This window comes from Crassostrea angulata, chromosome 5 (genome assembly GCF_025612915.1).
Source record: "Crassostrea angulata isolate pt1a10 chromosome 5, ASM2561291v2, whole genome shotgun sequence".
NCBI classification, from domain to species: Eukaryota; Metazoa; Mollusca; class Bivalvia; order Ostreida; family Ostreidae; genus Magallana; species Magallana angulata.
The window spans coordinates 47,580,583-47,602,448 of NC_069115.1; the positions used below are offsets into that span (position 1 = coordinate 47,580,583).

The 21,866-nt window shown below is 34.7% G+C and overlaps 3 protein-coding genes across 4 annotated transcripts; 1 reads left to right on the plus strand and 2 right to left on the minus strand.

The window, feature by feature from the left end:
- Window positions 1-243: 243 nt before the first annotated feature.
- On the minus strand, window positions 244-4,854 carry LOC128183525 (coiled-coil domain-containing protein 191-like). Of its 2 annotated transcripts, none has more exons than XM_052852563.1 (2): window positions 4,755-4,854; window positions 244-3,841 (listed from the first exon to the last, which is right to left on the minus strand). In XM_052852563.1, the coding sequence occupies exon 2, from the start codon at window positions 3,739-3,741 to the stop codon at window positions 835-837; it is 2,907 nt and encodes a 968-aa protein (XP_052708523.1). In that variant the 5' UTR covers window positions 3,742-3,841; window positions 4,755-4,854; the 3' UTR covers window positions 244-834. The 2 variants fall into 2 exon arrangements, with proteins under 2 accessions (XP_052708523.1, XP_052708524.1); XM_052852564.1 differs by lacking the exon at window positions 4,755-4,854 and adding an exon at window positions 4,052-4,730.
- Window positions 4,855-5,069: 215 nt separating this feature from the next.
- Window positions 5,070-6,563, plus strand: LOC128184568 (molybdenum cofactor biosynthesis protein 1-like). The gene has a single exon (XM_052854108.1). The coding sequence runs from the start codon at window positions 5,266-5,268 to the stop codon at window positions 6,436-6,438; it is 1,173 nt and encodes a 390-aa protein (XP_052710068.1). The 5' UTR covers window positions 5,070-5,265; the 3' UTR covers window positions 6,439-6,563.
- A 1,565-nt stretch (window positions 6,564-8,128) lies between these two features.
- Window positions 8,129-13,609, minus strand: LOC128184569 (CUE domain-containing protein 2-B-like). Its single transcript, XM_052854109.1, has 9 exons — window positions 13,532-13,609; window positions 12,863-12,960; window positions 12,447-12,590; window positions 12,059-12,117; window positions 11,699-11,817; window positions 11,262-11,429; window positions 10,944-11,020; window positions 10,676-10,736; window positions 8,129-10,129 (listed from the first exon to the last, which is right to left on the minus strand). Exons 2-9 carry the CDS (start codon window positions 12,943-12,945, stop codon window positions 9,983-9,985), a joined length of 858 nt encoding a protein of 285 aa, XP_052710069.1. The 5' UTR covers window positions 12,946-12,960; window positions 13,532-13,609; the 3' UTR covers window positions 8,129-9,982.
- Window positions 13,610-21,866: the final 8,257 nt, after the last annotated feature.

Sequence of the window (21,866 nt, forward strand, 5' to 3'; positions counted from 1 at the left end):
TTGTCATTACAAAGATTTTTGAAAGCCATTTCAGTAATATATGTCATTCTTGAATTAATTAGAATTATGAACAGAGAGCTCTCATGTCAGTTAACTGACCTGATTTTTGGCTGAGATTAATCAGATTACACAACTGGGAATCATATTTTCTACTTACTATTCATTCAATTTTTAACAAAAACAGCCCGGATGTCATTTGACGTGTCAAGCAAAATTCACACACCAAAAAAATACTTCACACTATCATGTTCCAATCATTTTTATTTTCATTCAAGTCATTGAATGTAGCAAGTCAAATTCATGGAATGAAGAGTTGTTCCCCTTTCATTACAGTACATACACTTTTGAGAAATAAGCAATTTCTTGGAAAATGTTTAGCATTTCATAGCAAAATAAACTTTATTTAATATCAAATAAGTACACAACTGTATAATTTCAAAATGATCTGCTTAATTGCAGTCAGAGCAAACTGGGGCATTTTACATTTAATCATAATCAGATGTACAGGCCTGTATATCATTATTCTTGACAAATTTCAACAGCAGTATGATGTTCAAGGTCCAACTTCTTGTACTTGTCATATTATACTGAAAGACCCATTTAAATGCTCTTATACTACTTTTTCTGCCATGTAAGGCACAACTACTTGTACATTTATTCACGTAGCACAGACATAAGAAGATTCTTCCCCAAAAATTTGATGTAAAAATTTAACATCTGTTTATATGTGTATACAAGTCTTACTATTGCAACAAAATACAATATTTAATAAATTAGAAATATAATTAACAATTGAGCAAAAAATAAAACTGATTATCACAACATCACTAGTTTTCAATCATCCAGATTGTGACTTTTCTTGTTGGATCCCTCATAGTCCGGTAAGAGAGCAGCCACAGTTAGCCGCATCTCTTTCCTTCGCTTCTCTCTCGCCTTCTCCTTCTTCAGTTCCTCTGGATGCCTTTTCCACTTGTGAAAATACTTGGATTTCAAGCTCCACACACAATGCTCCCTGGCTCTTCTCTCTTTCTCCACATTGTCTATTTTTTCTTGCTTGGCCCATTCCCTCCACGTAACAAAAATCTTGTTCTTCTGATTCCGATTGAAATAACGTTTTGCTCTACCTTCAAGGATCTCCACATGATTCTTCACAAGTGTCCAGTTTCTAAAGCACCGCTTGATCAACAAATACTGGAACATATTGTCCGCCATTTTCTCTTTTTGTAGCTGGATCTCCTTTACATTGTCCTTCCACTGTATCAGAGCTTTCCTTTTCAAACACTCCTTCCAGTGCTTCACTGCCTTGACTTCATTCTGCCTGGACATCTCCACCAACTTCTTGAATCTAAGCATGCCTTTGTACTTCATCAAAGACTTTAGATAATGCCGCTCTGCCAATGCACTAAGATGCTTCATCTTCTCCTCATGTTCAATTTTCTTTTGTTCCCGTAATTTTTCCTGTCTCTTTTTCTCCTGAAGAGCTGCAATTCTAGCCTTTTTCTCCTCTTGTTCTTTTTTAATAAGTTCTTCCTCTTCAGCTTTGAGCCTCTCTAGCTTCTCTTCCTCCATCTGCCTTCGTTTCTCTTCCCTTTCCTTCTTCTTCCTTGCCCTCTCTTCTGCTCTCTCATCCATCTTTTTCTGCAAGGCTAGGTATTTACTATTGGATTCAGCAGTGGTTGAGGACACATTTGTTCTACTTGTTCTGTCGCCTTCAGTAGCAGACGACCTGTCTGTTAATGGTGGATCGCTGGAATGTTCTTTAATTTTAACACCTTTATTTGTCTCCTCTCTCTTCACAGTGGCCTGATCTGATAACCATCCTCTCTCCTTCAACACACTCTCTGATATGGGTTCTTTATCAATCAGATTTTGAATTTCTTTCTGAGTGTCAGCCTGTTGCTGAAGTAATTGTTTTTGTTTAGTAAACTTCAGCTCCTCGATCATTCTTTTTTGCTCATGCAGCTGCTTTTGTTGATCTTTTATAATTTTCTCTTGAGCTTTGTGTCGGTTTTCAAAGTTATTTGTAATGTACTTTGTGTTCATCCATGGTTGAGTACCAAACCTCTTTCTAACTTGTAAATCTGTTGGTTTTTCCTGCTCATCCATTGGTTCTCCTCCCCCTAACTTTGCTATCTCCTCTGGGGTCAGATTCAAGTGTTTCCTGGTCACTTGCCATGCCTGTGTTGGGATTCTATTCGGAGGTGACCTTTTCTGTTTTTGGGAGACACTAGTGTTAGAGGACACAGTACTTAACGAAGAGGAAGGCCGTTTAGGTTGAGATTTGAAAAAGTCATCTACATTTACGGAGGAAACTCTCTGGACCTCTTCAGTAACACTTTCATCATCATGACCATCTTTCCAGAGTTTACCTTCGGAGGCAGCCTCTAGAAACACTGCCATCTTCTTTTTGGTTTCTTCCTGCATGTTTTTCATTTCTTTTCTCTCCTGCTCCTGTTGAACCCACACTTGCCAGGCCATGAAGTACTTTCTTAAAATGGCACATTTATGGTGATTCTCTGCTATTTGATTATTTCTGTGAGTTTTGATAATGTCAATTTCATGCTGCTTGGCCTCCAACTCAAGTCTTTTAGACCGCACAACAGACCTCCACGCATTCCATGTTCGTAAGAGTAACTTCCAATCAAAGAGAGCTCTTGCCTTTCCCATTTGTAATCTTCTTTCTAGAGCAATATTGTACCAAGCCTTGAAACAGTTGTGTAAAATTTTCATCTCATTAGCTTTTTTGCGAATCTCCATCTCCTCCATTTTCTGTATTAATACCCTCTGTCGTTCTTCAATTTCTAGCTGCTTTTGCAATCTCTCTGCTAACTCTTCCTCCCGCTCCTGATCCACCAGAAGTTTGGCCTCTGAAATGATAGTTTTCTTCTCCGTCTCTTCACTTTTCTTTGCTTCTTTATGTTTCTTTCTTTCCTCCTGCATTTCTTTCCTGATCCGAGCCATTTCCTTTTTTATGGCCATTTCCTCCTGTCTTGCTCTAGTCATCTTGTCCTTTTCCTCCTTCATAATCAAAAGTTTAGCATGATTCTGAGCTGTCTTCTTGGACTGATGTGCTCTCCTCTTCATCTCTAATTCTCTCTCCCTCTTCTCACGATTTTCTTTAACCTGTTTATGCCTAAGCTCCATTTTAGTTCTTGGATCCTTGTACATAGACATCTCATCCAAACCAAGGTCCTCTGTAAATGCATCTTTCACAAGCTTTTTGTTCAGCATATGTTCAATGATCGAGTCCACAGCTTCTTTTTCATCCATTTTGTCCAGATATGCATAAGGATCAGACTTGTCCTCCTTCATTTTCCTCGGCATATCAACAGGTTCACCATTATTATCCAATAAGTGATCCCATTCCTTCTTCACCTTAGATTCAAGTGTCCTCTGATACAATGCATCATTTGCATATGCATCATCCTCACCATCTTCCACATTCAAATTAACTTTCTCTTCCATCCACTGGGACAAAAGATCCTGTGCCTCTGTGAGGGCTGTGTCATGTTCTCTCAGTTGATCCAGAGTCTGCAGTGCTGCAACACGTTTTCCAGAATGCCCTCTGGAAGGTTTTCCCTGGAAAACACTTTCTGCTGCTCTGTTCGAGGCATCCTCCACTTTCTGGATCCAATTTTGAATGTCTGAGGTTGTTGCCACTTTTTGAGACCTGGAATAAACTTTATTGTCAGTTTGCCTTTTCCAGCGATATAGGCCTCCTTTATGGTTATGATCTGACATTGTTATGGATGGTTGTTGTGGAATCTGCTGTGCTTTCCTTCACATTTTTTTTAATATTTCACATGTCTAAAGATGAAATGTTTAATCTGGTATCCTTGCTCTGTAATACAAGAAGAGAAAAATGAAGTCAATGAAGAATGATATTAATCCTATGATTTTATGTGTGTTTCCATTTGTTTTCTTTTTTATTAATCGCGTAGATAAAACTAAGAAAAAAAATTTATTTCTCTTAACTTTGAAATCTAAAGTACTTTGAAACAATTAATTCTATTATATGATGCATAGACAATATATACCAGTATGTACATACCTGAAGTTGTGATCCTTTGATCTAAGTTTTTCTTCTTTGTTTAATGATACTAAATTGGACTTCACAAAACCAATCATTTTTCTCAAATTCTCTCTTTTCACACAAGAATGACTGCATTGACTTCATCGACAATGTTATGAATTTTAATACAAATGGAAACACACAAAATTGTAAATACATAAAATACATCTATTAAACAATTCATGTCCATATAATATAATGGTAAGAATGAGACATATTTTTTTCATTTAACTACCTTAATAATAATTTTACTCAAATCTAAAAAGAAAGAAATTTATCTTTGCAATCAAATTTAAAAATAATAAAGACGCACGTGACAAAATATTACAGAGCAGGTAGAGATACTGGTTTTAACATTATTGATTTAATTCATTTTGAAGAGGCTCGAATTTCCTCAGCTTTCAATCACAATTATATATCATAATAGAGAGAATGGGAATATATACTTATCTGATCATGCATTGATTGTTATCAGTTTTAATCTTTTCTTTCTATTACAATATATTTCACCAAGTAAAGCCATTTTAGCATGTTTAGTATACACCAAAAAATACCTCGAAAGCTGGAAGTTGAAACAAGTCAGGATTCCGTTTAATTTCTTTGGACATATTTTACATTCTAACGCTAAATAAAACTTCTACGCACGCACACCAGGGCTTAAAAGTAAAACTATTCTACTTACCACAACTGAAATTGAAGAAAGTAAAGGCAGCCACTCTAAACGAAAACAGTAATACTGAATCCAAGTTAAACAAAATATTCGGTATGGCGGGTGTATGACAGCGCCGTCTGGTGAGAAAAGATTTTAATTTATAACCGACAAGATAAGAAAAGTTATCTAGGTAGTAATAGTCTGATTTATAATCTCTTCTAAAAAGCAAAGTAGTTACATATTATAAAGAACAAACTTGTTTGTTTAAAAATCTAAAGATAATATAAGGATATAGAGTATTGTAATTTTACGAACGACTTAACATATTGTGGATACTACTTTCACTTTCATTATGTGGTTTGTTGACAAGTTACAGAGCATAAGGTGAAAAAACATGTGTAAGTTGGATAACTGAAATAAATGGAATATTCATTTGTGTAGTTAATGAGTAACCGAAGAGTGTGCAGTAAAAAAGGCATACTACGTTAAGTAAATACAGGCGTGACCTACTTAACATTGTCCTATATCTTAACAGCAGCACATGCTACATTGCTTTTTTCCTACAATGAAGAGAACAATTTTTGGAGTGTTTCAAAGAGCCCATACTTATGGTGGACACTCTGTAGTGTGCAGAAGAGAAGGAGGAAGGCGTTCACAATTTACAACGTGTTTGGAACAAGAGGAAAAACAAGTACAACCTGAAAGTGAAAAAATCAAATCTTCAGTACTAACAGATTTATTTGGAAGACACCACAACTATCTCAGAATATCAGTCAGTGAACGATGCAACTTAAGGTGTCAGTATTGCATGCCAGAGGAAGGAGTGGATCTTTCCCCCAAGGACCGCATTCTGTCAGGCAAGGAAATTGTTCGAATATCTGAACTGTTCATGAAGCAAGGAGTGAACAAGATTCGCTTGACAGGAGGTGAACCTTTGGTTCGAGGAGACCTCAAAGATATTATAAAGGGAATAAACTCATTCAGATCACAGTACAATCTCGAAACAATAGCCATAACAACCAATGGAGTTACATTAGGAAAGAAACTTCCACAGTTAAAAGAAGCAGGACTTGATTTGATAAATATCAGCCTGGATACCTTGATTCCTGCAAAGTTTGAGTTCATCACAAGGCGGAAGGGATGGGAAAGAGTGATGAACAGTATCGATACTGCAATAGATTTGGGTTACAGCCCTGTAAAGGTGAACTGTGTAGTTATGAGAGGAGTGAACGAAGAAGAAATTGTGGACTTCGTGAAACTGACAAAGGATAAAAACATAGATGTTAGGTTTATTGAGTACATGCCCTTTGATGGGAACAAATGGAACTTCAAGAAAATGGTATCTTATGCAGAGATGATTGACACTATCAAGTCTACATTCCCGGATCTTCAACGAATGTCAGACCATGCGAATGACACATCCAAGGCATACAAAGTTCCTGGCCATGAAGGGCAGATTGGGTTTATTACCTCCATGAGTGAGCATTTCTGTGGCTCCTGTAATAGACTTAGAGTCACAGCAGATGGAAACCTGAAAGTGTGCTTGTTTGGGAACGCAGAAGTCTCACTCAGGGATGAGCTCAGGAGAGGCGCGGAGGAAGAAGAAATATGGCAGTTTATCGAGGAAGCTGTTAAGCGCAAGAAGAAACAGCATGCTGGGATGTTTAACCTGTCCAAAATGAAGAACAGACCTATGATTCTAATTGGCGGTTAATTTTATAAGTTCCACTGTGGGCATTATTGAATCCCAAAACATTTTTATATGTATCATTTCCATTATATGAACTGTGATAAATAAGATGTAAATTGGATTGTTCCATGTTTATTTTAACAGGTTATTCATTGACAAAAAGGCAAATTAATAGCATAGATGACTGGAGTGTGTGTTTGATGCATAAATATTAGCAATACATGAATAAAACATCTTCCCTAGCCAAGGGTTTTCAGTCCACTTCGCTCCCCATTTATGGGGAGCAGAGTGGACAGAAAACCCCTGGCAAGCGAAGATGTTTTTTTGGTCCACTTCGCTTCCCATTTATGGGGAGCAGATCGAGTGGACCAAAATCCCTTGGCTAGGGAAGATGGAATAAAACTGTTACAGTTTTTTTTTTAAATCATGTGCTGTCTCTGGTGCTATATATAACATTCAAAGAAACAAAATGCAAATAGATGTTACTTTGATTACCGGTATTTTGGATCAGAAGTATATATTTCTTATTGCAGTATGATACCTGTATTACTATTCATGTAGTAGTTTAAAAGTGGAACAAAATTAATGTTGTTTCTCTTCTCTCAAATAACACATGTATGTCCTCCAAAATGCTGTTTCTAATTTACATGTTTTATTTGCAGTTAATTACCCTGCATTATTCAACTTTATTACAGATGATAAAACCATACTTTTTGGAATGCACTTTACGTTTTCGCGTAATTTTTATGTATATATAGCCACTAGCTAGTCTTTTTTCATAGATTATATATTCATGTACCTGTACCTGTTTGAAGCTGTGTGTGCAACTGCATTCCATTAACAAATTGTTGATATTTATTTTTATAATACCTGTATACTGCGTTGTACAATGAAGCAGCTCTCAAAACCTAGAACTATGTATCAGAGCCCAAGAGAGCTTCATATTTGTATCATTTTATCAACATTTTTTATAGAAATTCTGAAAAGTTTACATCTGATTTTACTTTGAGATTGCAAGCATGGTCATTGCACAATTATAACATGAGATAAAGAAGACACATTAATCCAGACACATTGGTTCTGAACAAACTTGCTTAAATTAAAGAAGCATCATGCAAACCTAACAATGGCAAAACTAATTTTAGGATTACCATTTCAAGAATCTATTTCCAATAACATTCATCAACTATAGATAATGATTTTTTAGACACTGAAAACTCAGATACATGCCATTGTTTGTGATATTAATAACTGCAATTAAAGATATTAGTTTTGGAAACATTAATTTTCTTGTTCAAGTTTATTATGATTCATTTGTTGTGATGACTTATTCAGTGTAGAAAATTATAAAAAAAAAGAAATTAACTAAATGGACCTGTATCTAGTACCATAACTTTATTAATTTCTGTGATATGTTAGAATCTAGTTGGGAGAACATCAAAAGTTCATGGAATGATTTTAGAACTTTACAAAGTCCTCTGACATTGTTAAATAAGATAACAAGTATACATGTAGTATCAGATATATATACAGGATTCTAGCGAGCCTTTTCTTTGGTAGAATAGTTTAAAATGTACGATGTACTAAACTTTGCATATCAGTGAATAAAATCAAGGAAAACACTGAACTAAAATGATTTGTTTACGCAAATATATATATATATATATATATATATATATATATATATACACACACACACACACACTTTTGGGGGGGGGCGGGGGTATATATATTTTCTTTCGTTTGAACGTAGTGATTTAGATTGAAAATATTTTCTTTTATGGTAATAATGAATATTCAAGAGGTAGGCGGGGTTAAAAGGTGATTATGGGTAGAGTATATTCAAGTAGTATTCATTCTGACGATTCTGGACTGCACGAGAAAGTCGATTTTTATTTAAAAATTAAATATTCAATCTAAAGATTTTGAACATGTTAGACGTTGCAAAGATGCATATATGATGAACAATTTCTAGTGTTACTGACAAGGTGCTTGTCAGGTACACGAAGTTTTGCGAATGGTTTGGTTTGAATTGATGAAAATGTGTGTTATGGTATTTTGAAATTGAATGATTTTTTTTGATGAGCGACTACTTGTATCGGACGTCAATGCACAAAATAATAAATATTATAGAAAAATGTGGTGTTAATGTTATGTTTTATTCGAGGTGGAAGTACATAAGAAGTGTATATTTCTCCTTTGAACCTTTGAATGCATTAGCTTTTGGGAGTGGTTTGACATACAGACTACAAAATACTTGATATAAAATGTTACATATTACTATTAAAACCCAGTCTTACATAAGCCTATAAAAGTAAACAGAGTTTGTAAACTTTAAAAAAAAACATCACAAAACCAGACAAATGTTTCAAACATTTACTATACATACATGTAACACGAAATTAAATATTAACAAAATGTATATTAAAAATGGTATAAAATACACATAATGCAAATTGTCAACAAGTCCTTTGTAATAATAAAGAATGCTTTAAGCTTGTTCAAATGCTAATTGTTCCGCAAGGTTTAAAGATTCAGAAATACATGTATATGTAATGGAATTGATGTAATGAACATTATTAAGATACCATAAATGCATTTCGAAATGGTTACAACACACATAAATGCCAACAACAAAATATCATAATTATGTTAAATGTATACTGCTATTAGGCAATGTATAAAACATGCTAAATTTGCACGTAATAAAAGCAATTTTGATTTTTTTTTTAGAGACAAACCAGTGAGATTTTACTGTTTTCTACATGCAAGTATAAATACATGTAGGCTGACAATTAACAGGGTAGAAGTGTCAATTGACTAAAAATCTGATAAACATTATATTCTTTGGTTTTTAAAAGGACAATTAAGGTGTCACATTAAATGATAAGTGAAGTATTGTAAATGTTCATGGCTCAGTTATAATTATAAAATCAAAATGTTTGTTACCAATGTATACAGAGTTTAATTCAGATCATACATGTGTTTATATTTAAAGTATGGCACAGAACCATCATGTAAACATTTAAATAAATCAATTTATGTGTCCAGTGGACAAGACATGTATCACATGTATATCAATTCAAAAATACTGATATATGAATTCAAAGATAAATTGGTTCTTGTACCATGTACTGGTTGGGAATGGATGAATTAATTATTCATGATAAGAATACAATTTTAAGTGGTTCTTACTAATGGAATATGATATACAGTCTGTTCCATTAACTGAAAATTTTTATCTTACCACATACAAATTAGAAACACAATGATGCATGCTTTCATTTGTTAATGTACATGTATGTTTAATAAAAGAATGTTTACGAACACAACCAGTGTGTAAATTGCTCAATGAAATGGAATCATGGAGAAATGGACACAATACAAATATTATATTAATCAGAACACATACATTTATTTGCTGAAACAAATTGACTTGTTTACGTTTTAAAAATTCTTGTACCCAGTACAATGTATAATGAATCAGAGTTCATCTGATTGTAAACAAGAACTAAGTATATGTGCTACATGATATAAGATAGCTTATTTCAATAGAAAACCAAGTACATCAATGAAACCGGTATTTCCTGGCTGGTTTAAGATTTACGTAAGTCTTTTTCATTTCATCGCTGTCTTCTTTTTTGATTTCTGTGAATCTCTCCCCTTTAGTGCTCACAACACGACCATCCAAATAACGCAGCATCTTTTTGGGCTCCTAGATGAGATAAACACCATTGGTTCAAGATTTCTAATGTACTTATATAGATATCCAAGAAAATTATAACAATGAAGGTCCATGTAAATCAAAATTCTTGGCCAACTTTTAAAACTTCCTGAAACATGATAGTTTACTTCTTGTTACTGAGTATGAACTTATCAAATCTAGACAGTTTTCCATGGTTAGTGATGGTACATGTACATTTTTTCTTTTGCAAACAAGTTGAATTGTAATTGTAAGGCAAATGGAGAGAAAACAGTGAATTTAAAATGAAATAGCCATTAGGCTAAAAAAAATTGAGATGGTCATCCCTTTTAGCTTATGCATCAATTTCATTTTCCATAAATTGGTAGTTTTATTCATGTCATGCATAGACATACATAAAGTCCAATATATTAGAAATGCATCTGAATAGTGAAGAATAGATGTGAAAATATATTGTTCACAAAATTAAATTCACAAGTTTTGACAAGGCTTCATGAAGTTTTACTCATTTGTACATAAAGAACACAATTAATACCTATTTATATTGTATCAAAGTACCTGCTTAAGTGGAGGGGGTCTAAATGTTTTCTTGTCTTCATCTGTATCCTGATAGCCATATCTAAACATTAAGTATCTATTATTTTTATGAGTTTGGTGGCAAACAAAAGTAAGTGATTTAATACTGTCTCATGAAATATACACAGTGTAAATTTAATTTCCGATTGAAGTGCTTACAATATACACAATTCATAAAGATATATCAAATGTATGTTGGAACTTAAAGGAAAATCCATAATGTAAAGAATATTTGGCAATGGCAGAATACCTTTCAACCATCTTCTTCTTCAGGTCTTTGTCATCTAATAATACCAGTCCTTTTTTCGGGGAAAAATTGGATTTCTCCTAAATGATAAAATATTCAACATGAGGCTTAATAAATCTCCACTTTCTCAAAGAAAACAATAATAAGTTTCATTATCTATAATCAGGAAACAATATAGTAACAATAAATTAAAAATTGCTGCAGAGACCTTTGGAGAAAATGTAGATACATTGTATCAGGTACTTGAAAAATTGATTAATATAAGCGAAGAGAAAATTGTCCGCTAAGGGACACAAATCCTAACTACGTGGCTAGACTGACCTTTGGCTTTTTAATGCTGGTTCCTGCCTCTGCTCTTTCCAGAACTAGCTGGGCTGCAGATTCTAGATTACCCTTAGTCAGACCCAAACAATGGGTGATCTCAAGTGTGCAGGCATTAGGAAACATCTCCAGCAACAATTGTATGTCTTCATTTGGTTCTTCCTCCTCCTATTACAGAAACAGCATACCAGGTGATAGTTATTAAGGCACAGCAAAAAATTTTCATTAGAAGCCAAAATTTGCTTTATAATGTACAATCTTTGTACAATATAAATGAAACTTCAAAATTGTTTAAATAAATAGTGTATGATTTGTATCATATATATTTTTCTCTTGAAATTAACTGCCATGTTACATTGTATATATACCAGAATAAAATAAATCAATAAAAGCAAATGTGATTGAGGAGTATGAAATAGAGACATGTTAATTCTCACCAGTGATATATTCCCATTTGTTTCAGTGGGAGTGTTATCATTTGTGGGTGGGAGAATGCCACTGGGTTTATCTCCCTTAGTGCACAGTTCCTCCTCTTCCTTTGAATTTTGATTTTTATCTGGAGAAGTATAAAAAAAAAATTTAAATCTTTTTCCTAATTCTGTGCATGATTAACACTAAAATCTACATGTATTACAAATGTCAATGGTCATGACGCATTACTAAATTTTAATTTATTGTTTGAAGTCGTATAAACTATTAATATTAAGCATTCTGCTTTTAATTTGGAGGAAGTTGACGTTCTTGTCATCAGATTGTTCCAACAAGGCAACAACTAGCTATTAATTAAAAGTTCATACCTTGATTGTCAGCTCTGATTGTGTAAGACAGCTCAAACATCCATTCACAAACTTTGACACTGAAATGTTAGACTTGGTATTGTGAGTTTTAATTTCATTGTTTTATTTTGTTTTTTTTAAAGATAAAATGGTTAATAAACATTACAATACATGTTAATCAATTTTTGAAATATCTTGGACACTCTAAACTTTTCTTTTTTCTGTTTTCTTAACATTTGCCACAGGTACAAGACTAATTTAATATGGGGATCAATTTGCAGATGAAAAAAGATCTGCTAATGAAAACTTTGGGAAAAGTCTTGTCCAATAACTAAGAGCAATGGGTTAACTCTGTAACATTGTAGAAGAAAAGTTGAGTCAGTTTTGAATTCTAATACATGTACCGAACCTGTCTATGTTTCCAAATCCTGGGATATATGCCTCCATCATCTCTGCAAACTGGTCGACATCAATGTTTTCCTCTGCATTGCTGTCATCACCAAGATCCTCCAAGATACTGATTACATAACTCAACACTATCTCATCTATATCTCTGAAATAGTCACAGCACTTCATTATATATCTCAACATCTATCCATCTACATCGTTCTTTAACATAATGCCGGTAATAATGGTTGATTCTTGTTGATTAATACAAAAACACTGCCGGAACGTGTGTAAGAATTTGATGTTCATTAAATTCAAGTTCTATGTAAATGGGAATCCTAACTAACTTTGACACAGATGGTAGAAAAGATATTGAGTTTCAAGAAACAGATAATGAATTTCAGCTTTAGAAGTTTACGTTACAAAACCAATATTCACCCTATGCTATCCTCCAATCCATGACTTTGCAGGAACTCTCCAAGCTTTCCTCGTACTACCAATTCTTTTCCAGGTGTTGCCATGCATTCAATTGGTATCTAGATTTGTATAACAGATAAAAAACAATATAGGTTTTCGGACAATGCATTTTAAAATCAAATTCATCGCATTATCTAACATGAAAGTTTTCATAGAACCGCTGTGTTTTCTTTTGGATTCCTTGTCAATCAAAATATATTATGATAATGTAAGATAAATTGAACAGAAATTTCAAATGGCTACACATGCAAATGATTCGTTTGGTAAACAACTAATCATGCAAATTAAATGTAAATATATATCTTAATATTAATGCACGAAATTACAGTAAATGAATTACACCACATTTTTATTTCTTGAAATCAAAATAAATATCACCGTGGACTCAGTATTCCCTAGCTGCAATAACGTAGCCCTCTCCCGAATTCTTTTTTCCAAAAATTTATTTTAAAAAAAATGTCATCGGAAATGCAATTGCTGTGGCAGTGCGATATAATTTCCGCCGATATAAGCAATATGCATTTGTCAGGCATAATAATTAGTTTTTAAAACACGATTTCGTTAACGCATAAATATGCACTGGATAATTAACAGTTACAAAACTCGGTTGTCTTGAGGTTGCATACTTACCAAACAAGCGAAAACGAACGTTGTTTACACAGGAACAATAGCAGAGGTTCTAAAGGTTAAAATAACTATGTTAAACTCTTTTGAATCCGGATAAATTTTAAGGCGGTATTTGACACTTCCATGTTGTGAAGTATTGTTTATCACGTAATTATATAAGTAGTTTCTTTCACAGTTTTGTTACCTAACAGTGTAGCGCAGTGGGTTAGAGGGTTTACTACGAATCCGTAAGTCGTGTGTTTTACAATTGTTACCGCTCCAAATACTTTTAAAAGTTATTCTTTGGATAAATATTGTAAAATTTGAAAATTCTAAACCGGTTAAAATATTTTAATTATTTTGCACTTTAATCCGTATTGATATCAACAGATGTCCCATACCACCTTAACTCTCGTCAGATGGAAAATACAGAAACACCTAAGGTACATTGTAAAAAAAAAAAAGCCGTGACATTTTTTGTTTTGTACATGTGCATGCTTGATATTGAAAATAGAAGGTTTATCAAAACCATGGTGAAATTCTAGCATGATCTGAAACCAGCAGTCGGTTGGACAGGAAAATTAAATTTGGGACCCTAACGTTACGTTCATAAAAAAACTTTTGATTAACAGTCAAATGCAACAAATAAACTTTTAGCTTACAGCAATCGTACTAATTTCAAGTTTGATTAATTTGGAGAAAAATTCGAATGCTGATAGTTAACTTCCGTCGGATTAGTATTCCATATAGGCGACAGCCAACTGTCAGCTGCCAACTGCTTACTGCTTACTGCCAACTGCTTAATCATGTTAATTAATTACTGCCAACTGCGTACTGCCAAATGCTTTCTTTACCTCTTTATTGGGTTAAGCGCATGTGCAAACATTTATTTGAGGATGGAGGGATTGAAAGATTAAAAGCGTTTATTTTATTTTACACATATTAAACACAAATTAACAACCATTTGTCAGCCCTGAAACACTGCATTCCATATCATCTGCCATTTTACCTTAAATCACAACTATAGCTAGCGAGCGAGCTTAGAGTGCCACGCCACTGCATGATCCTACTATTTATATTACCTGATCACGTGACCAGAAACCTATTCGAGTACGTATGAAAACCCACCACGCACATAATTCCAAATTGACTTCAACAATAATTCTTAACATGTTTGAAAATATACAGGCAACTAAAAATGATTTTGTAATGGGCACATTGAACGAGTTTTCTGAAATTGCTTTAGAAACGATGCTGCATCTAACTATTGCACCCGAGCAAATTTTTGTTGTAATTTGAAATCGTGATTTCATTGCTCTGTACGCGATAATGTTACTAGTTTCCCCTTGCGCAACTTGCTGCAAAGAATTTGCGCTTATATGATGGATTATGAGTGACTGCCAATATTATCCACGGCTTTTAAAACGTGTTTTGACCACCTTTATGTGAGCATATTAAAATAAAACTATACAGTGCAGGGGTGTGTGTTTAACATTTATGATTTTATCTTAACAGAAATTATTTTACTCCATTAAACACTAAAAAACGTTATAAGGTTCCCAAAAAGTTTCATAGCTTTGTGCAGTGTGCTTGGGAGCAATAGATTTAGATGCAAGATTGTTTCTACAGCAATTTCAGAACACTCGTTAGATGGATCAAGTGTGTTTGTTTTCTAATTCTATAATTATTTCATGTGTCCATCACTGTTTCAAGGTCATTCTGGATGACAGGAATGAAACAAAATCTCAGACATTCTATATGAATAGCATCAGACTAACCAAAATTCCACTATCTCTTATTTCTTTCAAATGTGGTAAACACGAGTTAATGTACTTGAAATTATGTGAGTGATGGCATGGGTTTCCATACGGACTGAAATTGTTAATATGTGTTTTTTGTGTAAAATAAAATAAAGGCTATCAATCTCTCCATCCTCAAATAAATGTCTGCACATGCGCTTAACCCAATAAAGAGGTAAAGAAAGCATTTGGCAGTAAGCAGTAAACAGTTGGTACCTGACAGTTGGCTGCATGTCGTATATGGAATTCCATAGGCCGGGAACTTCAAAAATGCATTATGAAATAATTTGGTTTTTTTTAAAATAAGATGAAAGGTTAAAAAAAAAATGTACAAACATCGAGACCAGTGCTCCATTGAAACTTACAGTGTGTGATAGGACGAAAAAAAATTAAAATTACTACTCTAGCGCTCTAGGTTTTTAGTTATTGTAAATATACTTTAAGTGCATAAGTACATAGTGATACGTAGTGCCATCTTATTTAAAAGTTGGGGGGGGGGGGGGGGGCATATCCTCATTCAAAATATCCTGACAAGAAAAAGAAAAAGCTAAAAATCATGAAAATCCTAATCAAAATGACGGGGGGTGGGGGGGGGGGGTGGCGTGGTATTCTTTGTGTTACAGTCTTTGTTTAAAATAACTGACAACAAAGATATCTGTATGGTTCGTTTATTCGTATCCGGACACAGTGACTTTAAAATTTGCAATGTATATTTAAGCCCTGAAATATCATAAAACAATAATATAATTTATATCAAAATATAACATTAGTACAATATATATGTATTTCCATCAAGATAATATTTTTACATTATCTTACTATAATTGTACTTTAAACATTTAGCGGGAGGTAACTCTTATAATGTACATGAATTACATTTCTCCAAAATAAGTCATAAAATATATTAATCAGATAAAAAATATTCGAAAACACTTTCTCACCATTCTATGGGAACAGGCTCATAATACGTACACCGATTGCGTGGTGAAATTATATTGACATTGACTGATTCTGTAATTCGAACAAAATAATTCTAAAAATATTTATTACTGAAATATAATCTAATTGATCTTATAAATGACCAATTTAATCAAATATCTGATCTTCATAAAATTCTTATATACAATTGATTTGAGAATCAATTAATACTATAATAAATAAACCAAATATTGATCTTTATAATCAACACTGTATTCCATATAAAAAAATATCTTTTCATTCCAATTCATTCATACTCCTTAGTTTGTGATCATGGACTTAATTAATGTTTTCTGCAATTTATAGGATAATCAATTTATTAATAGTAAGTGTTATAGGATATTAGTATACTTAGTATAACTTACCAGAAAAAGAGCAAGGTCTGGTCCAAAATAAAATTACTTCTCAATATAAATATATAGTCTGCTTTGGTCAATGTCCAGACAAAGATTGTCAAACTTGGCGGTAAAACACATAAAGCAAAATATACAAACCAACCAAATTCAACCTGACACAAACAACCAATAAAAACCAAGATCACAAATATCCACTGACCAACTCATGATCAAGTACTGCCCTAAGGGTATATGTACATGTGTATGAATTAAAAGAGAGGGTGGATCTTACTTTTTATACGTGTACTGTTTAGATGTATTAATTACAATGACTTTATTTATTTATATAACAATAACTTTATTTATTTATTCAAATCAACAATTTTCATACTCTTACACTCTCCCCCCGGTCGCAGAATGACTTCCACGTCATTCAACTCGGAAGCTGCATATATCTGAAAAGTAACATGGCATAAAATAACATATATTTACAATTTAAAAAAAATATCATGTATTAGAACATGTAGAAGCAGACACAATGTTAAGTAAAGCCATCTGGCATCTACTTTGGTCAATGTATCGTAGTGAACCATCATTCATCAACCCTTTCACAAATACTGCTCTTTGTAGCCAATCTGGTTGTGTCTGGTTCATCATGACAAACTCCTTTGTCCATGCTGGCATTTTTCTTTGTCTGGTAGATCTTCTTGGGGCTGGAGTAGGTGTATCGACATTTTCTCTGGAAGGCATTTCATCTTCAGAATCATCAGATTCATTGATGTCATCATCAGTGCTATCAACATCATGGATGATATTCTCATCATCATCATCATTGTTGACATCATCCTCTGGTTCATCATCATTGATGATCTCTTCAGGTTGATTCTCAGGCTCTCTATCCTGATGGGAAGCGTCCTCCCCTGAACCAGCTGCTGAAGCTTCCTCAGTTGTAGATTGATCGTCATCATCTAAACTGGGAGTAACTTGGGAATTTTCATTTCTAAATGCAGAGTTATCTACATAAGAAAATTCACTGTCACTATCTGAATCATTCTCAGTAATAATGCTTACTGGTTCTGCCTTCCTTCTCTTTCTAGGAGTAACTGGAGGAGGAGAAGTACTTCTTGGAAGCTTTGTTCCGATAGGTAGAAGCAAATTTCTATGAAGAACTCTAGTTCTTCCTTCTCCATCCTCACGTCTGACTTTATAAACAGGAATGTCATCATTTGCTTTCGCTAAAATGACATAAATATCATCTTCCCATTTATCAGCAATTTTATGTTTGCCGTCGTATGCCACTTTCTTGACGAGAACTCTGTCACCTTCCTCTAAAGTGATGGCTCTTGCTTTTATGTCATAACGGCATTTCTGGTTCTGCTGAGAAGATTTTATTGCTGTTTGTGCCTGTCTGTAAGCATCTTGCAGTCTTTGCTTCAGCTCGGATATGTACTTAGTTGTACACTTATCCTCAGAATGGCTGCTGGAAAATCCAAAGACCACATCTACTGGCAAAACTGGTTCTCTTCCAAACATTAGATAGAATGGTGTGAACCCAGTTGTATCGTGTCTAGTAGAGTTGTATGCGTGAACCAGTGTGTTAATATGCTTTTTCCAATTAGCTTTCTGAGCGTTATCTAATGTTCCTAGCATTGATAATAATGTCCTATTGAATCGCTCTGTAATACCATTACCCATAGGGTGATATGGCGTTGTCCTGGATTTAGAGATGCCAAATATGGAGCATAATTCCTTAATGATGTTGCTGCAGAAATTTGTCCCTTGGTCCGAATGAAGTTTAGCTGGAATCCCGTAATGAACAATAAAATGGTTATAAATAGCTTCTGCTGTTGTTTTGGCTGTTTGGTTCTTGGTTGGCACGGCAATTGAATATCGTGTGAAATGATCGGTTATGACTAAAATGTTTTGTATTCCTCCTTTCGATGGTTCAAGAGTGAGATAGTCCATGCATACAAGCTCTAGTGGCTCTGATGTTCTGATGTTGACCAATTCTGCTCTCTCATTGCTGGTCTTGCTCTTAATGCATCTTTCACAGGAGTTGATCCAATCAGAAACATCACGCTGCATCTTTGGCCAGTAAAATCTTTGCCTAATTAAGGAGAGAGTCTTATCTCGCCCTAAATGACCCATCTTGTTATGTAAGTATTCCAAAACAGTGGGAAACACTGATAAAGGAATTACATATTGCTGATGAGTATTGTCATCTACTTTGACTTCTCTGAGTAAAATACCATCTTTTACTCTAAGTTTGGCAAAGTTCCTGTGGTAAACAAAATCATCTTCAGTAATAAGTGTCTCTCGTTTGGGTCTAATACATTCCTGTACCTTGTTTTTCCAAAAACTAACAGTAGGATCTGTGTTTTGGATTTCCATGATATCCAAATACTTTCCAATATCTGTACAAGGTTGTACTTGGTTGCAAATAGCATCATCTATAGCAAGAGATTCTGCATATGGCTGTCCAGTTGCAAGCTGGCAAATTGCCTTAATGGTGTCACTAGATACTGTTTCCACTTCCTTTAATCTGGATAGTCTATCTGCATCTATATTTGTTTTCCCTGGTTTGTAGATGATCTTGAAATTAAATGAAGCTAATGCTGAAATCCATCGATGTCCAGTTGCATCCAGTTTTGCTGAAGTTAAAACATAGGTAAGGGGATTATTGTCGGTGTATACTACAAATTCTTTGCCTTGAAGGTAATCTGAAAATTTTTCTGTGACTGCCCATTTAAGTGCCAAAAATTCCAGTTTGTGAGTAGGATAATTCTTTTCAGATCTACTCAATCCTCGACTAGCATATGCTATAACTCTATCCATTCCATCCTGCTCCTGATATAGCACTGCGCCTAGTCCTGTCTGACATGCATCGGTATGGAGCTTAAAAGGTTTGTCGAAGTCTGGGTAACCTAGGACGGGTGGTGATGTAAGTTTCTGCTTAATGAGGTCAAATGATGTTTGCTGTTCCTTCTCCCACCTCCACTTTGGATCCACTTTCTTACTTCTTGATTTTTTTCCTGTGGCCATGATATCTAATAAAGGTCTAGCAATTTTAGAGAAATCATGAATAAATTTTCTATAGTATCCTGCAAACCCTAAAAATTGTCTTACCTCTTCAGGATTCTGTGGAATAGGCCAGTTTTTAACTTTAGCAAGTTTATCAGGGTCTGGCTCAACCCCATGCTCGGACACAATGTGTCCTACATATTTAACCTTCTTCATAAGTAAGGAACACTTTTTGGGAGAAAGTTTAAGCCCATAATCTCTAATTCTCTGGAAAACTTGCTGAAGGCGATTAAGATGTTCCCTGAAAGATTTAGAAAATATGATTAAATCATCTAAATATATAAAACAAATTTTTAGATGAAGGTCGCCTAAACATTGCTCTTGAAGACGCTGATAGGTTGCAGGGGCGTTTGCAAGGCCGAAACTCATGCGGTTAAATTCATAAAACCCAAGTGGACCAACAGTGAAGGCAGTTCTCTCCTTATGCTCTTCTGCAATTTCTATCTGATGATAACCAGATTTCATGTCTAATACACTGAAGTAGGTGTTACCTGAAAGAGAATCTAAAATCTCTTCTATTCTAGGCAGAGCATAATTATCTTTGATAGTCCTAGAATTAAGATACCTATAGTCTATACATAGCCGCAAGGATCCATCATGCTTTCTAACTAAAACTACATTAGATGAAAACGGAGAATGAGATGGTCTGATAATGCCTGCAGCTAGTAAATCCTTGATATGAGTACGGACTTCCTCAACCAATGCTGGTGGTACTCTCCTGTACTTCTGCTTAAAAGGTATCTCATCAAGGAGTTCAATTCTGTGCTTCACTTTGTCCGTTGTACCTATGTCTGTTGCTCCTGTTGAGAATATATCCCTGTAAGAATTCAACAAATTCAAACAGTCCTGTTTTTCATCTTCTCCAATATCATCTGGGAGTTGAATTTTGGATATAATATCCTCAATTTGCTCTGAGCTTGACAAAGAGGATTTCTCAACTGTTGTGTCCTCAATAGCAACAGGCTGTATTTCGCAAATCACTCCTTTTGGGGATATTGAAATAGTCCTGGTTGTTATGTTGTTGATGGTGACAGGCATTGTTTGACACTCTTCATACACATACTGATGCAGTGTAGCTTCTATGTCTACATCAGATGGAATGCAGGATTTTTCAGATTGCTGCATCATGACAGTTACTTGATGATACGGAATCTTCTTATCCAAGTATCCAAGAATGGTCACATGACTGTTCGGAGGGATGATAACTCTATCTGTCTCAGCACTCTTTACTAATCCTAATACATAGCCATGTCTGTGTAACTCCCTCTCTCTCAATGCAATGCATCTGAATGCTAAATACCATGGTGTGTAAATGGCTGCATCCTGCAGAAATCTTGAGCCAAACTCCTGTTTTGTCACATCCATCAGGTTCTGTAAGATGTTTGTTCCTATAAGCACTGGTACATGTGCATTATAATTGCTCTTGGGAACAACTAAAAACAGACAATCACTTAGTTTGTTCAAAGATGGAATACCAAATGGTGTTAAAGCAACACATACATAGCCAAGATAGGGCATCAGTTGACCATCTGCACACTCTATATTGATAACGTCGTCCAGTGAATGAAGCTCTACGTCTGAAAGGTGCTGATTATAAAATGCTTCGCTTAGAGTGGATACTGTTGCTCCTGTATCTAGAAGAGCTGTACATTGTACATCATTGATGGCCACTGATATTTCATTTGGTTTTCCAATTAGTTGTTTTTCTCTGGGACTCTTGATTCTCTCGCCAACTCCTTGTCCCCAGGTGCTGACGTGTTGTAGTTTAAAGCCTGGCGCCTGTGGTTGACTAAAACTCTGCATCCCACAGCGATATGGCCCACCTGTCCACATCTATAACAAGTAGGGGGTTCTCTTACCCTTGAACTCTGAGGTTCCTTAGCAACATCTGTAGTTTGGGGCTGAGGAAATCTGGGATATTGCCTATATCCTCCTCTGTATCCTCTTTCCTGTCTGCCTCTCTGATATGGTTGTCTTGGTGCCCTATAAGGCTGGGGAATAGGAGTATAAGAATACTCTTTTTCCTTCATACTTCTGACCTCAGTGGTTAACTGATTAATCTTAGCTTCTAAGCTATCGAATCTGTCAGCTGGCTGATCTTTCACTGTTGCAGCTTTTGCTGTAGCTGATTTCTTTTCTGTAGTTTGTGGATGATGTTCAATCTCC

What these genes read in the sequence shown, in the direction of transcription:
- LOC128183525 (XM_052852563.1), bottom strand. Translation starts at nt 3,741, where the DNA reads ATGTCAGATCATAACCATAAAGGAGGCCTATATCGCTGGAAAAGGCAA.
- LOC128184568 (XM_052854108.1), top strand. Translation starts at nt 5,266, where the DNA reads ATGCTACATTGCTTTTTTCCTACAATGAAGAGAACAATTTTTGGAGTG.
- LOC128184569 (XM_052854109.1), bottom strand. Translation starts at nt 12,945, where the DNA reads ATGGCAACACCTGGAAAAGAATTGGTAGTACGAGGAAAGCTTGGAGAG. An exon ending in GGATTGGAGGATAGCATAGG is followed by an intron (nt 12,591 to 12,862) that starts GTGAATATTGGT and finishes TGACTATTTCAG; the next exon opens with AGATATAGATGAGATAGTGT. An exon ending in GGATTTGGAAACATAGACAG is followed by an intron (nt 12,118 to 12,446) that starts GTTCGGTACATG and finishes CTAACATTTCAG; the next exon opens with TGTCAAAGTTTGTGAATGGA.